Below are 18,349 nucleotides of genomic sequence, written 5' to 3' on the forward strand. Positions count from 1 at the left end.
TTTATCTTTCATCCAAAAATCTCAGCTTTGTCAGCTTTCTGTTTAATTTCTAAATCTATTTCCTGAAGAAAGCAGAGACATCTAACCAAGTTTTTATGGCTAAATACAATTCTTCAGACATCTCCTGTAACACATTTCCTCAATAGTGACCACAGAAAGGAGGATGAAAACCAGAAAACCAATTTACATTTTCCCAGGAATTTTACCTACAAAGGAGCAGAATCATCTACATTTTCCTTGTTCCCTGAATTCTATACCCAGTGACCTGCAAGATGGGCACTGGCGCATTGTACGGGTGGAGAAATGAAGCACTTCCTCAAACTTAGGGAAGACCAGAGGGGCCAAATGGGGATCTGTGGAGCTCGGGTCAGCATGTTCTGCCCACCTGGACCCACACAGGCCATCTGGGTAAGCAGGAGCGTGTTCAGCCCTTTGGGGAGAGCCAGTTTCTGCTCTGGGTGTCGGACACAGCTCAGCTGCTTGGTCTTGGACCAGACCTGTGGTGGTTTGGGATCTTCCCCAAGCAGATGTGGACTTGGAAGTGGATCTCCCTGCCCGTGGAAAGTCCCCTTGTTTGGAGGGGAGGACCCCAGTGCAGAATGGCAGGGATGCGTCCCACATATTGAATTTTATGGCAGGGGAGAGCACATCAGCACCCCTGCCCATGCCACCTGACTGGTCATCTAGCCGCCGGAGTGGGTATACCCCCATGGACTGCTGACCAGAAAGCGGGCACCACCAAGGTGCTGTCATCTCCATCCTTGAATATATCCCAGTCTTGCCTGGGCAAGACCCTGAGACACTCAATAACTGTGAAGGTAGCCCTGCCCTGAGCAGGAGACTGGACTGGAGACCTCCAGAGGTCCCTTCCCAGCCCAGTTATTCTGTATCAGCCAGTGGAAGATGCTCACATTACAGCTCTGAAAGCACCACCACCATGGAAAAAGCTTCCTCTACCCTTGCAAGGGGTGTGCTTGTAAATGCACGAGTGCAGAGTGGTGCAGCGCGCCGCACTTCTGCGTCACGAGGAGCGCAGACTTCACTCAAAGAATGGAATGAAAATAATCCTAGATGTGCATTTTCCATTTTTACTGTCGGATCACAGTGTGACTGAGCCTTTAGAGAAAGCAGAAAAAGATTACAAGATTTTTCACAGCTCTAATCACTGAATCCAAGAGAAGACTTCTGCCTCAGTTGAAATAATACAGCATGAATAACACTAACCCATGTAATGTCCACTGGTCAGTGGTTCTGGCAGGTATCAAGTAGAAGAGATAAAAGCAGCAATTGTAAAGGTGTATTTCAGATTCAACCCAGCTCTGGGGAGGAAAAAAAACCCACAAAAACATCTGTTCAAACCACAAAATCTGTTGACTCCTTAGAGCTCCCAGTTACAAACAAAGAGGAATTAAAGTTGGAATCTGAACTTCTCAGTGATGTTAATTAAAGCCTGGTGCCTCTAGAACAGGAGCCGAGCGCATGCTGCTTTTCTAAAATTTCTCACGCGTTTTTGACAAACATAGGTTATAAAGCACCTAATCTTGTTCTTCCATTCAGAAGAAGCATTTTGACCACACAAATCAAACCGAGCCCCATGAGGAGGTGCTGGCTCAGAAGTTGTCCAAGATTGGGCAGATCTCAAACATCTAGCCCTAAAGAGATGCCTGCAGGCAGTCCCCAAGCCCTGAATACCCTCAGACAGAAAGCTGGATGGGTCGATCTTGATATCTGACATTTTACAATGGGATCATTCTTATTTTTCAGAGAAACAACAAAAGACATACGGATGGCAAACTTGCTCCTGGGACCTCTGGGTTCAGGTCATTTACTCTTCTGCTCTAATGGAGTATATGGATTTCTGTTCTCTGTGTTTCGGGGTAGCAGCACACCGGCGTAAAGCCCTGCTAACGTTATCCTGCTTGTAGTTTTAAATGCAGAGATGCCCTGGTATTACTGGTGCAGCCTGGGCAGAGTTGCCACGCTCCTGAATGCCCCATTTTCCTTGATGGCAAGTGGTGGCTCATTCAACCGAAGCACCCAGCCCTTCAGAGCACCTCGGCTCACTTGGCAAAGGTCTCCTTTTCTCTTCATATTACGGAAACCAGTCAACAGCCACCCCCAACCCCTGCTCAGCTTGGATGCAGTAGAGACCCACAGTTCTCCTAGGCATTACCAAGCTGCGCTGATGAGCATCCCCAGCCCAGAGTGTGGGATTCTGTCTGTGTGTTTCTGCTTTTCCTTGACTTTCCAGTCCATCACCCACTGCCCTGAGAGCCTCCCGGGCTTCCCGTGGTGTGTTGCCCTCCCTCCTCCACCATCAGCCAGCACTTCCACACCAAAGCTCAGCTAAAACCTCTCTCACAGATGCAAATTCGCCAGGAATTTCAAGACCTGCTCTTTGGAGAGAGGAGGACACCAGAGCTGAAAGCCACCTTTCTCACCATGGAGGGTGGTGTGCACATGGACACACAGAGAAAGCAACTCCTACAGCTTAGGGGCTGCACCACAGCCAACCCCAAGCCCCAGGAGATGCAGGGAGCAGAGCCCTCATGGCAGGCATCGGTAAGAACAAAGCAGCCCTTCCTTGGCTTTTTGGTGTCTGAACCGCTTTGCATTTTCATGTTACTGTTGTGTTCTGGGTTTTTATGCTTTTTTTCTTTTTTTCATTTAAATCACGAAGTCTCATTATATTTGTTGGCTTTCTCAAAGCTCCAGCTCCCCAGCATGACGCAAAAGTGTGTGTGTCACGGCACCACTAGAAACGGGCTTGTTCTTTACATTGGAGCGGGGGGGGGAGGCAAGCAGGAACTGGGTCTGTTCATGGGCTGGAGAGGAGCGTTTTGGCTCAGGGAGCAGGGTACCAATGCTGGACACCCAACCTCTCCGTAAACTTACCTCCAACAGGCTGCGTTCAAAGAGGACTCCCCAAAGTCCTCTGCAGAAGTGGCAGCTCCGAGCAGGGTTAGTTGTGTGCCCTGGTACATCCCTCCTGCCCTGCACCATCCACCTGCCCGGCCCTGCCTCGCAGGAGGGTCCCAGCACCTCTTTGATGCCCTTCGGCTCTTGTGCTGGCCTGGGTGTCACCTCCCACCCCAGGGATGCTGCCAGTGAGTTGGGTTTCTGCAAAGCATGTCCATCTCCCTGTTTCCCATCTGAATTGCAGGGCATTGGGAAGGAGCCTTTGCTGCCTCCCCATTCCCACTGTGGGGCCAGAAAGCTGTGACCAGTAGTGCCGGTGCACCAAAAACAAGCGGTGGGGGAGAGGAGAGGCACCAGAACTCCCTGTTCAATGTGATGAAAGGAGAGCAGGACTTCTCTACAGGTATTTTCTGCAAAGCATCCATCAAAACCATCATCCCCCCCCCCCCCCAAAGCAGTATTTTCTAGAAGGGAAGCCGGACGAAGGATGTTTACCTAGAGCCTACTCAGTACCACACCATGATGCTCCTTTCCCCTGGCTGAATGACCAACGCAACCATGCTTTAAAGCTAGTACCCCTCTTATGAGATAGACTTGTCCAACACCATCAACCACAACCAATGCAGCGGCCAGAGGACAGCACTTGTTCTTCAGCCTCCTTATCCGTTCAGCCTATACAGAGCTCTCAAGGAGGTCCTCCACCTTCTGGACACGCTGTCCCATGAGAGCAGTGCCTCACCCTCCCCTCCACCAACACACACCAGACCAGCATGCTTGAGCATCTCAAGTGTTTCCAGCAGGTTTGAGCCCCAGAGCCAGCACCAGCCCTGAAGAAGACTTTTGTGCTTGGGGAATGAATGTGAAGAAGCAGCAATTCAGAAAAACCCATCACATCCACGGGGGAAAACACGGCAGGTATTTTAAAACACGGTGGGAAGAGAGAGGGGTAAAGGTGAAGAAATCAAGCCAAGGCAATACCAACAGCAGTGCTAGCCAGGAGGACTTCTCATCTGGCTTATAACCAGCCTCGTAATGCGTTTGCTGAAGAGCAGCGAGTGTTGTGTCTCTGCAGAGAGCCAGAGGATGGGTCTGCCAGCATCGAGGTCAGCCCAGGCTGAAAGGACTCCTCACATTGCTTAGCTTCTAACAGAAAGAGTCCGGTGAGAGCTGCTGGGCTGTGGATAAGGAGTCCTAGGGCAAGGAGGGGGGTTCAGCACAGCTGGTCCCACACGGTCTGGCTGAATGCACGGGCCAGTGTAACATATCCCAAAACCTGCTACGAGCGTTCTGAATGTTGTTGAGGTCTGGCCCTTGATTTTGTTATTGGGGCTCAAAACTACTTGTTACAGGAAGAACGGAGTCACACCGGACACCTGACAAACGTACTTTGGCTTCCCTGACAGCACCCCGACTCCTTTCAGGAGGAACTGCTTTCTGTCCCAGGCATGGGGGGATTTACCTTGCCTCCTTCCCCTCGGTCCATGTCTTATTTTTCTAAGCTTGTAACTGCCTCCTGGTAATGCTTTCCTTCCCCAGGACAGCCCTGCGCCCTGTAGAAGAAGTACCTGGATGGCATCACATGCCATCTGGATTTGGCAGTACAGGACTCTCCTTGCAGATGACCCACGGCAAGATGATACATCCTTATCTCCAGGGTGCTTCTATGGTCTCCTTTGGCAAAACACCTGAGGCTTCCACCAGCAAGTTTGTAATCAATCACACATGTCAAACAGATTTTCCTACTCAAATCAAACAAGGCGATGGAGAAGGTGCTATTTGTCTCCGAAGGCTGAAGTAACTCAGGTGGATGAGCCCAGTGAGGAGCAAAGTGGTGATTGCACATTCCATTCAAGACCTCAGCTCTCATTTTCATTATGGGAACCACCTCCAGTCCCCCCAAGCCTGGAAACCCACCCTCGCTGCCAACAGAGGGGAGAAGGAATAAGAGACAGGAGCTGACATGACCTCCCACATTTTGTAAGGAGCCAACTGCATTTTGCAACCTCCCGCACCAGAAACACAGCCTTTCCTTCTCCAAGACTCGTCTCAGGTATTAAAGCACTTTCTGTTGATTCAATAAATCTGATTTCTGCACACACTAAAGTCACATGTAACATGGTTTCGCAGTAAAAGAACACAGAGGACTGGGGCAGTCTACTCCTGACCACTGCATGCTTTCCAAGGGAGCACAAAACACTGAATTCATCTCTCGGATATGAAAAGAAGTACATCTAGGTGAAACGTTTCTGTATGAAAAATCCAACTGAAAGATTATGATAAATTGGTTTTATTCCCTGCATCCAGTTGATGCTGTTTCATTTTCTGCCATAAGATAGGCCATAACCCCAGAAGGGAAATGCTATTTCATCTCGCTTCAAATGAACCATTTAAAGACTTCCCCCCCCGCCCCCATTTTGCTAAAAAACTCAAAGACAATATAAAACCAGGAAAATAAATTTTCATCCAGTGAACCGCAAAATAGTCATCATCATCAAAACCAGATATCTCTGTTTTCACATAGCTCTAGTCCCCAGCAACTCAGGTCAATAGAAGTGCCGTCACCTGAGCTGCTGGTCCACCACCCATTGCTCACACATGCACACCCCACCCACAGCCACTGGGACACGACACCCCTTGCTTTGGGGCCCAATTCTTGTGCAATGTCATATTTTCAGCTCATAGCTTCAAGGAACAACCTCAGAGACAAGAGCCTGGCCACCACTAGTTAATTTAACAACACAGGAGTCATAGAATCACAGGATGGTTTGGGTTGGAAGGGACCTTTCCAGGCCATCCAGTCCAACCCCCCTGCCGGGAGCAGGGACATCTGCAACCAGAGCAGGTTGCTCAGAGCCCCGTCCAGCCTGACCTGGGATGTTTCCAGGGATGGGGCATCCACCACCTCTCGGGGCAACCTGGGCCAGGGGTTCACCACCCTCACTGTTCACCTTCAAAGAGCCCCCCCAGCTCTCCCAGCCTGTCCTCCCAGCAGAGGGGTTCCAGCCCTCGGAGCATTGCTGGGGCCTCCTCTGGCCCCGCTCCAGCAGGTCCATGTCTCTCCTGTGCCGAGGGCTCCAGAGCTGGACGCAGCACTGCAAGGGGGGTCTCAAGGAAGGAGTCAGGCAGAGAGCTGAGCAACAGTTTAAGAATGAGTGTTGGGTTTTGCTGCTGTTTTGATAAGAGCAGGAAGGTATAGAATCATAGAATCATTTACATTGGAAAAGACCTTTAAGATCATCGAGTCCAACCATTAACCAAACACTGCCAAGCCCACCACTAAACCATGTCCCTAAGCACCACATCTACACACCTTTTAAATACCTGCAGGGATGGTGACTCCACCACCTCCCTGGGCAGCCTGTTCTAGTGCTCACCAACCCCTTCGGTGAAGAAATTTTTCCTAATACCCAATTCAAACCTCCCCTGGCGCAACTTGAGGCCATTTCCTCTCGTCTTATTGCTGGTTACTTGGGAGAAGAGACCAACACCCACCTCACCACAACCCCCTTTCACGTAGTTGTAGAGAGCGATGAGGTCTCCCCTCAGCCTCCTCTTCTCCAGACTGAACAACCCCAGTTCCCTCAGCCGCTCATCATCAGACTTGTGCTCCAGACCCCTCACCAGCTCCGTTGCCCTTCTCTGGACACCCTCCAGCACCTCAACGTCCTTCTTGTAGTGAGGGGCCCAACACTGAACACAGGATTTGAGGTGCGGCCTCACCAGTGCTGAGTACAGGGGCACGATCCCTGCCCTGCTCCTGCTGGCCACACCATTGCTGATACAGGCCAGGACGCTGTTGGCCTTCTTGGCCACCTGGGCACATTGCCGGCTCATGTTCAGCCGGCTGTCAGCCAGCACCCCCAGGTCCTTTTCACTCCCTGGGCTGTGGGTCACCCTTCAGCCCTTGCAGATGGGAGGCTGAGGGGCTCCATCTCCACACATCCCCACAACCTCCAGCTGCCTCATGCCCCTCTGTGTTCACCCAGGCTGTCATTTCCCACCCAGGCCAGATTCACGCACTGGTGACCAAAATGCCAGAGGGTGTAGGTCAGCCTGCAGCCCTCGGCCAGGGTTGTTGCCACCTCCAGGCTGTCCCAGAGCTGCACTTGCCACGTGATATAACCATTATCTCAGGTTCTTTGTTGGATCTGGCTGAGATGGAGTTGATTTTCCCCCCTCACAGTGCTGTGTATTGGTAGCTAGAAAGGTGTTGATCACACACCAGTGTTTTGGCTACTGCTGAGCAGTGCTGGCACAGCATCAAGGCTGTCTCTCCAACATTCCCCCCTCACCAGTAGGCTGCAGGTGAGCAAGATCTTGGGAGAGGACACAGCCAGGAGAGCTGACCCAAACTCAAAGGGATGTTCCATACCACATGACGGCTGCTCAGCAATAAAAGCTAAGAGGACGGGGTGGGGGGCATTCATTATTACAACATTTGTCTTCTGGAGCAACCGCTGTGTGTGCTAAAGTCCGACTTCCTGGGAAACGGCTGGATAGCGCCTGCGGATGGGAAGTAGAAAATAAATCTTTTGTTTTCCTTCGCTTCTGCACACAACCTTTGCTTTTACTTTATTAAACTGCTTTTATCTTGACCCATGAGTTCTTTTTCATCATATTTTCTCCCCGCCGTCCTGCTGAGGAGGGGAATGATAGAGCGGCTTGGTGGGCACCTGGTATCCTGCCAAGGTCAACCCAATACAGGTTCATACAGAAGTTTCCCGCTCAGGCCAACAAGGGCTGAGCAAAACCAGCTCAGAAGGTGCTTTTGGTACACAACAGATAAAATGTCTCTGTTCAGCCTCACGGAGAGTTGCCTGCAGCCCGTCGATCTCAAAGGGGGCTCTGCCCAGAGAAGCCGTGTACGGGGAGGCTTTTGGGGCTGCCAATGGGCTTTGCAGGTGGCCAGCACGGGAGGGGACCCTTTCATGTAGGGTTGCATGCAACAGAAACATTCACTATTTAAAAAAAAGCCTTGTAACCCCAGGCCCACTCATGTCACGCTATCTCTGCGCAGAAAGCCTCCTCGTTCCTTATCTCAGCCCCCGGAGATTTGTGGGATATCACAAATAACAGACGGACAAGATAAGGCTTCTTCCAACATGCTGGTTGCTCCCAACATCTATAAAGCCACATCGTGACGGACCTGAATGGAGCAGTGCCTGGGGATGCTACATCTCACCCGTTTTCAGTCCAACCCTACTCTTTTCCAGATGTTTTGAGCAAATACTGTGATTTTTTTCCCCCCATTTTCATGCCTTAGACGCCCATCTCCAAACCCTACCAACACCCTCACCTCCCGTCAGGGAGAGCAGAGACCAAAGATGCTCAGTTTTGGCCAAGAAAAGCTTAACCCACTCCTGGTCCCTTCCAGCTCCTAGCACTGAGGGAGCTTCTTAATTTCAATTAGCCACTCGCGCAGTAAAGCCCCCACCCCAGGAGGAGGCGAGCTGTCAGGATCCGACCCTCCAGGGCTTACCGCCGTGGTAACCCAAAGCCAGGCATGCCGGCAGCGAGATGTTTATAGCCCAGTGATTCATAATACTGCAGAGTTTGCAGGAAATGTAACACCATTCATGATTAAGAAATGCTCTTTTTTTCTGCTAAATATATAAAATAATCACTCATCCTCTGAGCAGCAGATGCAAATTATACATAGTATTAGCCTCGCATGCCAACCACTATAATTCCAGTGCAGCATGAAGCCGTTCCCCAAGGCTCTGGAAGTCCCTTAATCTGTCTTTTGACGTCAAATGACAAATTTCTTGCCTGGGATCATTAACAGGATGACTAATGAAAGCTGATAAGTGAATTTATAAATGAAATTAAAGATATTAATATTAAAGGCCAGGCTACTAGAAAGAGAAACGTGGATTTAGCAAACCACAACACGAAGCGCAGTAATCTGCATGAGATTTACAGCTCCTTTCCTGCCGGGCAAATTAGAGACATGATATTTTCCACCTGGAGTATGTGGACACTGCCAGGCTTGACGGACACCTCTCCTGAAGCATTAGAACCCCCATTACGCTGTCTGAGATTTGAAATCTCCTGCTCAAGTTTGCCATGCCAGGGCTGCAAACGTGCCGATAGCCTTGCAAAGATAACTGCATCACCAAACCTTCCTGCAAAGAAAATACCATTAGACTGTGGTCAGTTTGCTGCCAATTCCTTTTTTTTTTTTAATTAAAAAAAACAAAACCCTGAAACTAGATTATCATCTTAGTCATCCCAGTATAAATGCCAAGCAACTCTTTTAAAAGTTGAGGACTTATTTTGGATTTATGCACATTTAAACAAGTTCAGACCTTTCTGGCTTGGTGTCCAGTCCCACATCCAGGCAGCTTCACCATGAACCCACAGCTTGTTTCTGGCTCCAGCTGCTCCTCACTGAGGTTTGGGCCTCCCAGGAGAGTCTATTTAAGTCTCAGCTCCCACCAGGTGATCATGATCAGCCCTGAATGGGCCAGACAAACATCCTCCACTGCCCCAAGGAGCACAGGCAGATGAGATCCTACCTAATGCTTCAGGGCTGCACTGAGAGTAGGCACCTCCTCTGCTATCAGAAAAAAGAGAAAAAAGCTTCCTTGTATCTGTAGGTGCCCAGTTTTCAGGCAGACATACCATGGAAACAGGTTGTTGGGCAGTGCTCATGGGTGGTGCCTCCTCACGCACCCACAGCTTCCCAAAAAACCCAAGATCCCTTTGGATATATCAGTACCTTGAGCTAGAAGTGTGACTGAAGGAAGAGTCAGATGCCACCAGGAGAATGAGAAAGCCTGGAGACACAACACGAAGCTCTGCTGGGGAGGGCACATGTGCTATGGGGACATTTCCCAATCCCACCCTCCACTGGAGGAGCCCAGTGTGGGGAGAAGCTGCAGCATGACAGATGCCCAAGGGACTGTGTTTCTGAATGTCTTTTAGAGACCTTCTCCCAAGCCGGGAGAAAAAGGTAAAAGCAGGTTTTCAGAGCAGCTCTTAACTCAGACCCAGCATTGGGTGCCTGGACACGTGGCCTGGTGACCAGTTCCACCAGAGTCCTGCTCAAGGTCCCTTCAAAGAAGTCCCAGAAGGTACCTGTGGCCTGGCTTTCTCCTCGTTTTGGGAAATGGCTGCTCCTTGTACCATTTGGGGAAGGAGATGGAGGAGCGACGCATGGTAACAACACCGCAGCATTGCTCGAGCCCCCCAGGGAAAAACAGCAACGGCCGGTGGCTCTGTCTAAGCTGATGGTCACCTCCACCTTGGGGTGTCACCTCCGGGCAGGGCGGCCGCTGCAAGCGGCCAGGAGCACGAGGATGCGGTGCGAGAGACAGAGACATCCAGATCCTTCTCCGAGCTACCGAAATCCTCATCCAAACATCTCCCCACAGGCACGTCCTTATTTCGACGTGTCCCAGCCCGCGGGTACCAAGCTGCCCCTTATTGCCTCTCCCCATAACCTGCATCTTCACTGCTTCCAGCACTTGCTTTGCTCCTGACCCCGCCGGGCTTAGTCACTCAAACCAAAGCAATAATGTTCATTAAAGAACTACAAGCCGTACCCTGCAACTTGCCCGCGGGCACATTTTACAGCCTTTAAAGGGAGGGAGAGAAAACAACAGCGGTTAAGGACACTTACCAAGAGGGATCCACGACAGCACGTGCCAACCAGCCCAACCCAGCTGGGGCTGGGAAATGTAAAGGACCAGCAGGTGGGAAAATGGGTGAGAAAAAGTCCTGGGAGACTGCAAAACTGAGCAGAGGAGGAGCAGAGAGTGTTAATCCAAGGTGATGGGGAGGCATGGAGCAGACGTGGGTTTGCTTTCCCTTAGTCCTGGCTGCTGCCGAGCTCTGCCCGCCCGAGCTCTCTGGCTCTCTACCCAGCCCCTGCCGCCACCACCGGCTTGTCACCTCGGCTGAAAAGTGACTGGGGGCTTTTTTATTTTAGAAGGAGAATTTAGCCATTCCCAAAAGACCTGATTTTTCCCCTAAGAAGGTTTAGGAGCAAGACAAGACCACACAAGTACTTAATTGGGGGATGTCCCGTGGGGTCCTGTGCGGAGCCGCTTGGGAAACCGCAACCCCTCTGCTAACCCCGACTGCAGACCGACCCACTTCGTCTCCCCTGAATTGAACCCAAAAAAGGAAGAAAATGATCCTCTTCCCCACTGGGTCTTAGCCCCACTCTCAATGCCCGCCTGCAGGTCCCTGCCCTGGCCCCACCACAGCCCCACGTTGCCCTTCTCCTTCCCAAACCACCGCGTTGGCTGAGAAACCTCCTGAGTGTTGTAGCTGACTTCTGAGTTTTGAGCACCAAGTTTGCCATAAGCAGCAGCTTGAAGCCCTACTTTATATATTACCCTTTAATCGAAAAGCCCCGTGCTATTGCCCGACTCCAGGAGCTGCAGGTTTATGTAGAAACACCCAAATACCGTGAGATGCCCAAGAGTCACGACATCTGGTGGTGCCACCACACCTCTCCCAGCTGCCAAACCAACTCTGGCCTTGGAGGTTAAGGATGTAAAAGATGTTCTAGATGTAGCAGAAGACCTTTTACAAAGTGTCCCCTCGCAGTTCTGGCACATTTATTTAATGCTTCGCAAAACGAGTGCTCCCAGGTTAAGGGTGGGAAAGGCTCTTGCTCTGCTGACCTGCTGCAGCATGTGTCCCCTTTTGAACACCTCTAGAGATAAGGACCTTCCAGTTTTGACACGAGGCAGCCCCAGCACACGGTTTGGGTTTAAACCAGCATGTAAACGGGCTGGAGGGGATGGCCATGCCCCCTCTACCCGGCGTCGTGCCCCGCAGAGCCCCCGAAAGAGCCGTCCTCCCCTCTCCTTCCACCCCTGCACCTCCAGCAGTTGCGACCACCCTCCATCTGGTTGGTGGGGAGGGATGAGCTGGTGTTGGATGTCACCCGTGCTCCCCATGGCACTTGGGGGGCTTCTCCTACAGGTTTGGGATGATGGGGCTCCCGCACCTGCCCCAGCAGTGCTCCATCCTCCCCTTTCAGCTAACGAGGTGCTCCCCAAATTATAAGCAGGGTTTAAAACAACAACGAAAAAGGATGCTCAAGACTTACTCTAGGACAGTCCTTCCAGGAGGTTGACAGAAGAGGACTTGGCACGAGACCGGCGACTCGGCGAGGACCGAGGCCGGAGGCGGTTATGGCAGCGTCCCGGCGCCTACGGATCTCACCCCCCGGTTCGGCACCCCACACTCTGTCCGGGACGCACCGAGCGATGCCGGACTGTGTCCCCCCCGTGTCCCCACCGCCTCGTCCCCCCCCACCCCAAGCAGCTCCCAGGTTTTGTGGCAAACATCCCCCAAGCGCCCCCCAGCCTCGCAGCTGCGTTTGCTTTCTCGCTCAGGCACCAACTCACCGGTTCTTTAAATAACACACTTCCACAGGGCCAGATCCGCACACGGCAAGGTAAATCCAGATCAGCTTTCATTAGACTTCGCTGAAAATTCCCAATATGAGCAAAACGTGACCACTATTTGTTTATCTGTTTCTTAAAAACGATGGAAATTGTGACAGCGCCCCAAGCCCCGTGTGAGAGACAGATCGGTCCAGCTCCCGTTTGGCATCATTAAATGCACGCAGATGTGTATAAGCCCTTTACACAACCCTTATATAAATGAATCTCAGAGCCTGCTCCGTCCATGTTTGGGATTATCCGTCTCCCCGTTATTGAAAGAAGTTATTTAAAGCAGCCCAGGAATACAGGTTGGTGCTGGAGAGATATATAGGCTTTACAGAAATCACTGCATGTGCCTCCACACCCACAGCAGCACCACCAGCACGTGACGCTTCTTGGATTTCCTCAGCCCGCGACGCTAAAATAAAAAAAGATTATTTTCTTTGTACCAGGTGGCTTTTCAAGACTCGGCGTGTCAAGGGAATTAAGTCATTAAACTGGGGATGCATTTGATGGATTATGAGCTATGAAAGCCTGGTGGTTACTGACTAATAAGGCTGGGAGGTGGAGGGGGGGAAATGTTTCCTCTTGTAAGAATGTGTTTCTAACAAGGCAGGTCAAAATATGATGTGGGAGATAAATTGCTTAGTCCGAGTTGCCATTAACCCAGCAGCTTTCTGTACGATTAGATTACCAAGGTATCCTCGGAGTACATTGACCAGTTTTGCTCCGTTTTGTAGCAGGAGATCTGGGGGGTTATTACGCTCACTGCAGTGAATCAACAAAGGGGCGGCTGCCCGCAGGTGTCTGTAGCACGAGGTACGTTTCGGAGGGGACTGGGTTTATCCGTGTCGGGGTTTTGGGGTGGGTGTCAGGGCAGGGGGAGGGGATTCATTTTTTTTCCACGCCATAACCCAAATCTCATTGAATTGAAAAAAAAATTATTAAAAAAAAAAAAAGAAGAAGGGGAGTGGGGGAATAAAATATCACATTGGCAAATGATCAGCCCCAACAGGCATGCATGTCTCCCTTCATGCAAGCGAGAAGCAGAGCCTCCTTCCTCGGGATGCGGACGGGGACGTGTGTCACGCACGGAGCTCAGCGCTGGCCCGGGGCGAGGATGGAGCGAGAACAAAGGGCCACAGCATACACTACATCCAGGGAGGGAGCAGGGGGCAACCCGCTTGTGCTCATACAGGAGGGGGGACAGGATGGCCAAACAGTCACCGAGATAGACGGAAAAAGGAAATATGGAGGAGGAAATAATAAATGCTTCTGCTAAAAAAAAAAAAAAACCAAAAGAACAAAAAACAAGACGACCAAACTGAGGCTAAAGCTAGGAGGGAAGGTGGAAAGGCACGGCCTTGCAAAATGATGCGTCTCTTCGAGGGATGCTCAGGGTAAGGCAGGGCGGGTTGCTGGAGCCACTTGCTTTTGTTTCGTTTGCAAGCGGTTCCTCTTGAAATTTTAGTGGTGGGAACCACCGGCCTGCTGGATTTGTCTTCCTCTCATTAAAGACAAATAACCAACCCTGTGTCTCCCCCCCTTCCCTTCTGTGGAAATGCAATTAAGAGAAGATGCCCCAGCCCCAGCTCCTGTTTTTGGGAGCCCTGACTTCCCTCGGTTTCTGGTGACACCCAAGCCAAAAATCGGGAGGTTTTACAGGAGCGTTTTGCAGACCTGGGAGAGGAGGTCTGGCGTAGGAACAAGGAGAGGCGACCGGTGTTATTACCGCTTCGCAGCTGCAGCAAAACTGCTCACTGACCGCAACTGGGTTGTCTGTCCCTCCCCGCTTCCAGTATTTTTAAGATTCCCGATAACTTTCTTCCCAACCCCATCGTTTACTCTTTTGACCAAATGGGGTGACTCAGAAGATGGTGAGCCTGGAGGCTTCCAGCAGGAAAAAATGTAGTTACAACATTAGCAGCGGGGAGGGTTTTAGGAGCCCTGCCTTGCAGGGGGCTAGCGAAGATATTTATAGCCAGTCGCCGCGGGACCGAGGCACGGCAACTTCTCGCCTAGCAGATGGTGGGCAGGGCACTCGCATATATGTATATGTTTAAATACACAGCTAATGGCTTAGAGGGATTTTTTTCCACCCCCCCAGGGTCATTTACCTCCTGTTAATCAGAGTTTAAAAAAAAAAAAAACACCCAACTAAAATAATTCCCCCCCCCCCATCCATCCAGAGGTCATCCCTCTCGTTTTGGTATCACTCTGGTAAGGAATGTGTAATGTTGTAACTAGAATGAAATAAGCAGCAGACCCTTCATCAAATAGCTTTTTTTTTGTTTTGTTGATTAATAACGAGGGCTTGGATTTATATACCTTTTTTTTTTTGTTATTCTGCGGTAAAACAGAATTCTGTAATACGGACTGTGCGTCTAAGGAGTATGTACACACAGACTAATGCTGAGGGTAGATACGGGATAGGAGAGGGGGGAAAAAAAAAATCATGTATTAAAAAGCCCCCATATCTGCACTATGGGGGGAAAAAAAAATCCACTCACTCCAACCTCACGATGGGGAGAAAGCAAGGAAAAAAATCTAAACAGCAGGATACGACAATAAATGGGAAAACAGCAATAGAAAAAGCACACTAGGTTAATATAGGAAAACTAGTTTCTTTATTGAGAGATCGTATATTAGTATTAGTGGAATCGTGTGTAACAATGTCATCATGCACACAATACAAAAAGGCAAGGCCCACCATGCTATGGAAGGGCAACAGAACAAAAGCAGCGTACACTGAGCAGATGTATAGGCTACAGCACATTACATTTCAGCAGGGTATGTCTCTACAGAGAGATTTACATCAGAAACTAGGTAATGTAAAAAAATACAGACCATGCTTTAGTTTTAGTACAAGAAAAAGGTGAAGATACACAACCAAAGGATATTCGATACAGAAAATTACCCACAAAATAAGAACAGGAAGTAATTCAGCACAGCAGAAAAAAATGTTATCCCTGTTTAATGGAAAACCATTTTGCCAGTCGCCTTTTTCCGCGAGCAAGCGCTGGAGGGGGCGCGCGCCACGCCGGGGGCGCGCAGCGGGGACGGGACACTTGTGGCTGATGGGGACGGGGCGGGGGGGGGGGGGGGGCGGTGGAGCGCGGGGCTGGCCGGGCGCCCACGGGGGACAGCTGTGGGCAGGGATGCTGCACCCCTTTGCGGGAGACTCTCCCCAGCAGCTTTCGGGGGGTACCGCGAATCTTACTCTCCACCTCTTTTCCAATCCTGCTTTTGGAATTAAGGCCAATTACGCTTCCCTGAGGGATTTCCCCTCCCTCATTTAATTTTAGAGGGGGTGGGGGGAGTGGGGTGTTTTGGCCGCAATTTGGGGGTGTTTGCCCTCCCCGAAGCCCCCCCAGGAGACTCTGCGCCCAACGAGCACGGCAAAATGAATCCACTTAACAGGAATTTACAGTGCAATGTACTCAGCTAAACAGGATGGAGGTACAAAAATGGCTGTTATCGTCTACAGCTACGCTGAAATGGCCTGGTGGCTACGCTAGACGGCGAGACGGGGTGGGGAGGAGGAGGTGGGGAGGTTAAATTAAAAAATAAAATAAGGTTTAAAAAAAATTAAAAATAAAAAAAAGAAAAAAATAAAGGAAAATGGATCTACCGAAGCACAGACTGGCGGTGCAGGCGGGAGCTGGGCCGGGGCGGCCCCGGGGGACGGGAAGGGGGGTGGGTGAACCCCCAGAACGGGTACTGCTGAGGCTGGGGGGGGGGGAATGCGCGGAGCCCTGAGCGCCCGCGGAGTGAGGCGGACTCGCCCCCACCGCCGACCTGACAATAGCGCCTGGAGCGCGGGGGGGGGCGGGGAGGGGTACCCCTTCTCCTGCCGGGGGACCCGGAGCCTGGGCCGAGCCCCCGCCCGCCCACACACCCCCACACACAATTCCCCACGCCGCACCACGACCACCACCCCGGGACGCGAACCCGCGACCACGGCGCAGGGCGCGGTACCTCTGTTGCGCACGGAGCCGAAGACGGGCAGCACCAGGTAGCCGACGTGCACCAGGACCATGCTGCGGCCTTTGTGGCGCGGCGCGGCGCGGCCCGGCCCGGTCCCGCCGGCCCCTCCGACGCGGCGGCGAGTGGCGGCCGCCCGCTCCGCCGGCACACAAAGGCGCCCGCCGCCAATGGCAGCGCGCCGACCGCCGGCCGCCACGCCCCCCGCCGCCGCCACGCCCCGCCCTCCTCCACCGACGCACCGGCCAATAGAGGACGAAGGGCGGGCCGTGCGCGAGCCCGCGGCGGGCGAGGGGCGGTGGGCGCGCGCGTGCACGCGCGGGTGCACGCGGGCGTGCGCAGGTGCACGTTGTGCAGGCACGTCTGCGCATGCGCGCCCGTGCGGCGGCGGAGACGCGCGCCCGCCCCCAGGCACTGCACCCGTAAAGGCGCAGGGACGCGTGCACGCGCGCCTGCATGCACGTACTCGGGCACGTGCGCGCACGTCAGCGTGCGTGCACACGCGCACGTGTACACGCGCAACTAACGGCACGCGTACGGGCGCGCACGCGCATCAGGCCTGCAGCCACACGCAAAACGCGGGCACCATCCCACACACGCACACATACACCCCGAGGCCCGCAGCCAGCGCCCGCGGCGCCCCGGGACGCGGGAAGCTTCCCGCGTGGGAAGCGCGCGCCGAGTCGGGCCCAAAGCGGCGGGTGGGACGGGGGCAGGAGCGCGGAGGGGCTCGGCCCCGCCCCCGCGGGCGCGCGGCGCCCGGCGGTGTTGACGCCCCGGTCACCGCTGAAGTTACTCGTCGGGGCAGCGCTGACCCGAAATGGCTCCGGCCGAGCCCGCAGCAGTGCGAAGAGCGCGTGGAACCCCCGCGGGGCGCCCAGCCGCCCTCCTCCTGGGTCAAGAACCCCCGTGGCTTAACAAAGGACCCCCGCCCCCCCCCCCCAAAAAAACTCCAACCGGAAGCTCATCCCTGTTTATTTAAAACCGTTTTAACGAAGCGGGAATGACCCCGTTGCGCAGGAGGCGGGGGGGTCTGCCGGGGCGCAGGGGCCCGGGAAGCCTTTTGCCGTGCTGCGAACCCGTTTTTGGGGTGGCCTTTCCGCCCTGGCCAGGCCGGGGGCTGGTTTTGCCGCGCCCCCCCCCGCGCTGCCGGCCGCTGTCCCGCCGCGGGGAGCCCCCTTAATCCCCGCTTAACTTTATCCATCCCGTGCATCTGGCAGGTTTAAGCGCTCGGCAGCCTCCTAACGTGCGTGTGCGACGGATTTGTTCGCCCGGATTATTGCATTGGGCTTGTCATTGGGTTTAGTTGTTGGTTTTGGTTTTGGTTTTGTTGTTTTTTTGTTTGGTTGTTTTTTTTTTCCTTGATCGGAATTAAAACAGCGGCTTGGCAACCTGGATCCGCTTAACCCTGATGCCGGGCCCGGCGCGGGGACAGCTGCCTGCACGCCCTCAGTGCCTTCTTCGGAGCTGTGACATCCACCCGAAAAGGGCTCTTTTGGGTAAGATTTCACACCGCTGCGGCGCAGAGCTCCCCTCAAATGGGAGCAGGAGAGGTCCTAGGTGCCCGCTGCCACCCAGTGCCCACCCGAATGCATCCTAGTTTGGATTTTCCCTCCTGCCTCGCCCCACTCTGTGTCTCCCAAGGGGCTGTGCTGACTCCAGGAGGGGTTGCCGTGGGGGATTTCCGTGGGGGACGACTGGATCTTGTCCTCTTCTCTCACCCACTTTGCAACACTTGGTATTTGCGGGTACCACGCGTCGTCCATACCAGCACGGGTATGTCCGAGGAAGGAGCAAACTTCTTTGTTTTTTTTTTTTTCTTCCCATGCCTATGCCGTAAAAAAATGCTTCCCCTTTGCGGTGCACGGAAAAATTACTGCTTTCCACCCATTTCTGCCAGCGGCGAGAAATCGTTCCCAGCAGCAAGGTGCGATCTGCTTGATTATGCGGTATTAAACACGCCCTACAAAGGGACACGGCTTCAAGCTCTAAAAAGCCAGGAAGGGGTAACATCGCCAAGGAGGCATTTCCACCCTGCC

The 18,349-nt window shown here is 52.7% G+C and overlaps 1 protein-coding gene across 1 annotated transcript in view; it reads right to left on the reverse strand.

The window, feature by feature from the left end:
- Positions 1–16,447, reverse strand: part of LOC309415400 (E3 ubiquitin-protein ligase ARK2C-like) — a gene marked incomplete at its 3' end in the record, with an annotated part of 48,607 nt that extends 32,160 nt beyond the window's left edge. The window contains exon 1 of the mRNA XM_082012918.1: positions 16,305–16,447. Coding sequence (XP_081869044.1) covers positions 16,305–16,365 — 61 coding nt within the window. The 5' untranslated portion in view covers positions 16,366–16,447. The remainder of the gene's footprint in view (positions 1–16,304) is intronic.
- Between the last annotated feature and the right edge of the window lie 1,902 nt (positions 16,448–18,349).

The sequence above is a fragment of the Phaethon aethereus genome, assembly GCF_964289735.1.
Source record: "Phaethon aethereus genome assembly, chromosome: Z".
In the NCBI taxonomy this organism is placed as follows: Eukaryota; Metazoa; Chordata; class Aves; order Phaethontiformes; family Phaethontidae; genus Phaethon; species Phaethon aethereus.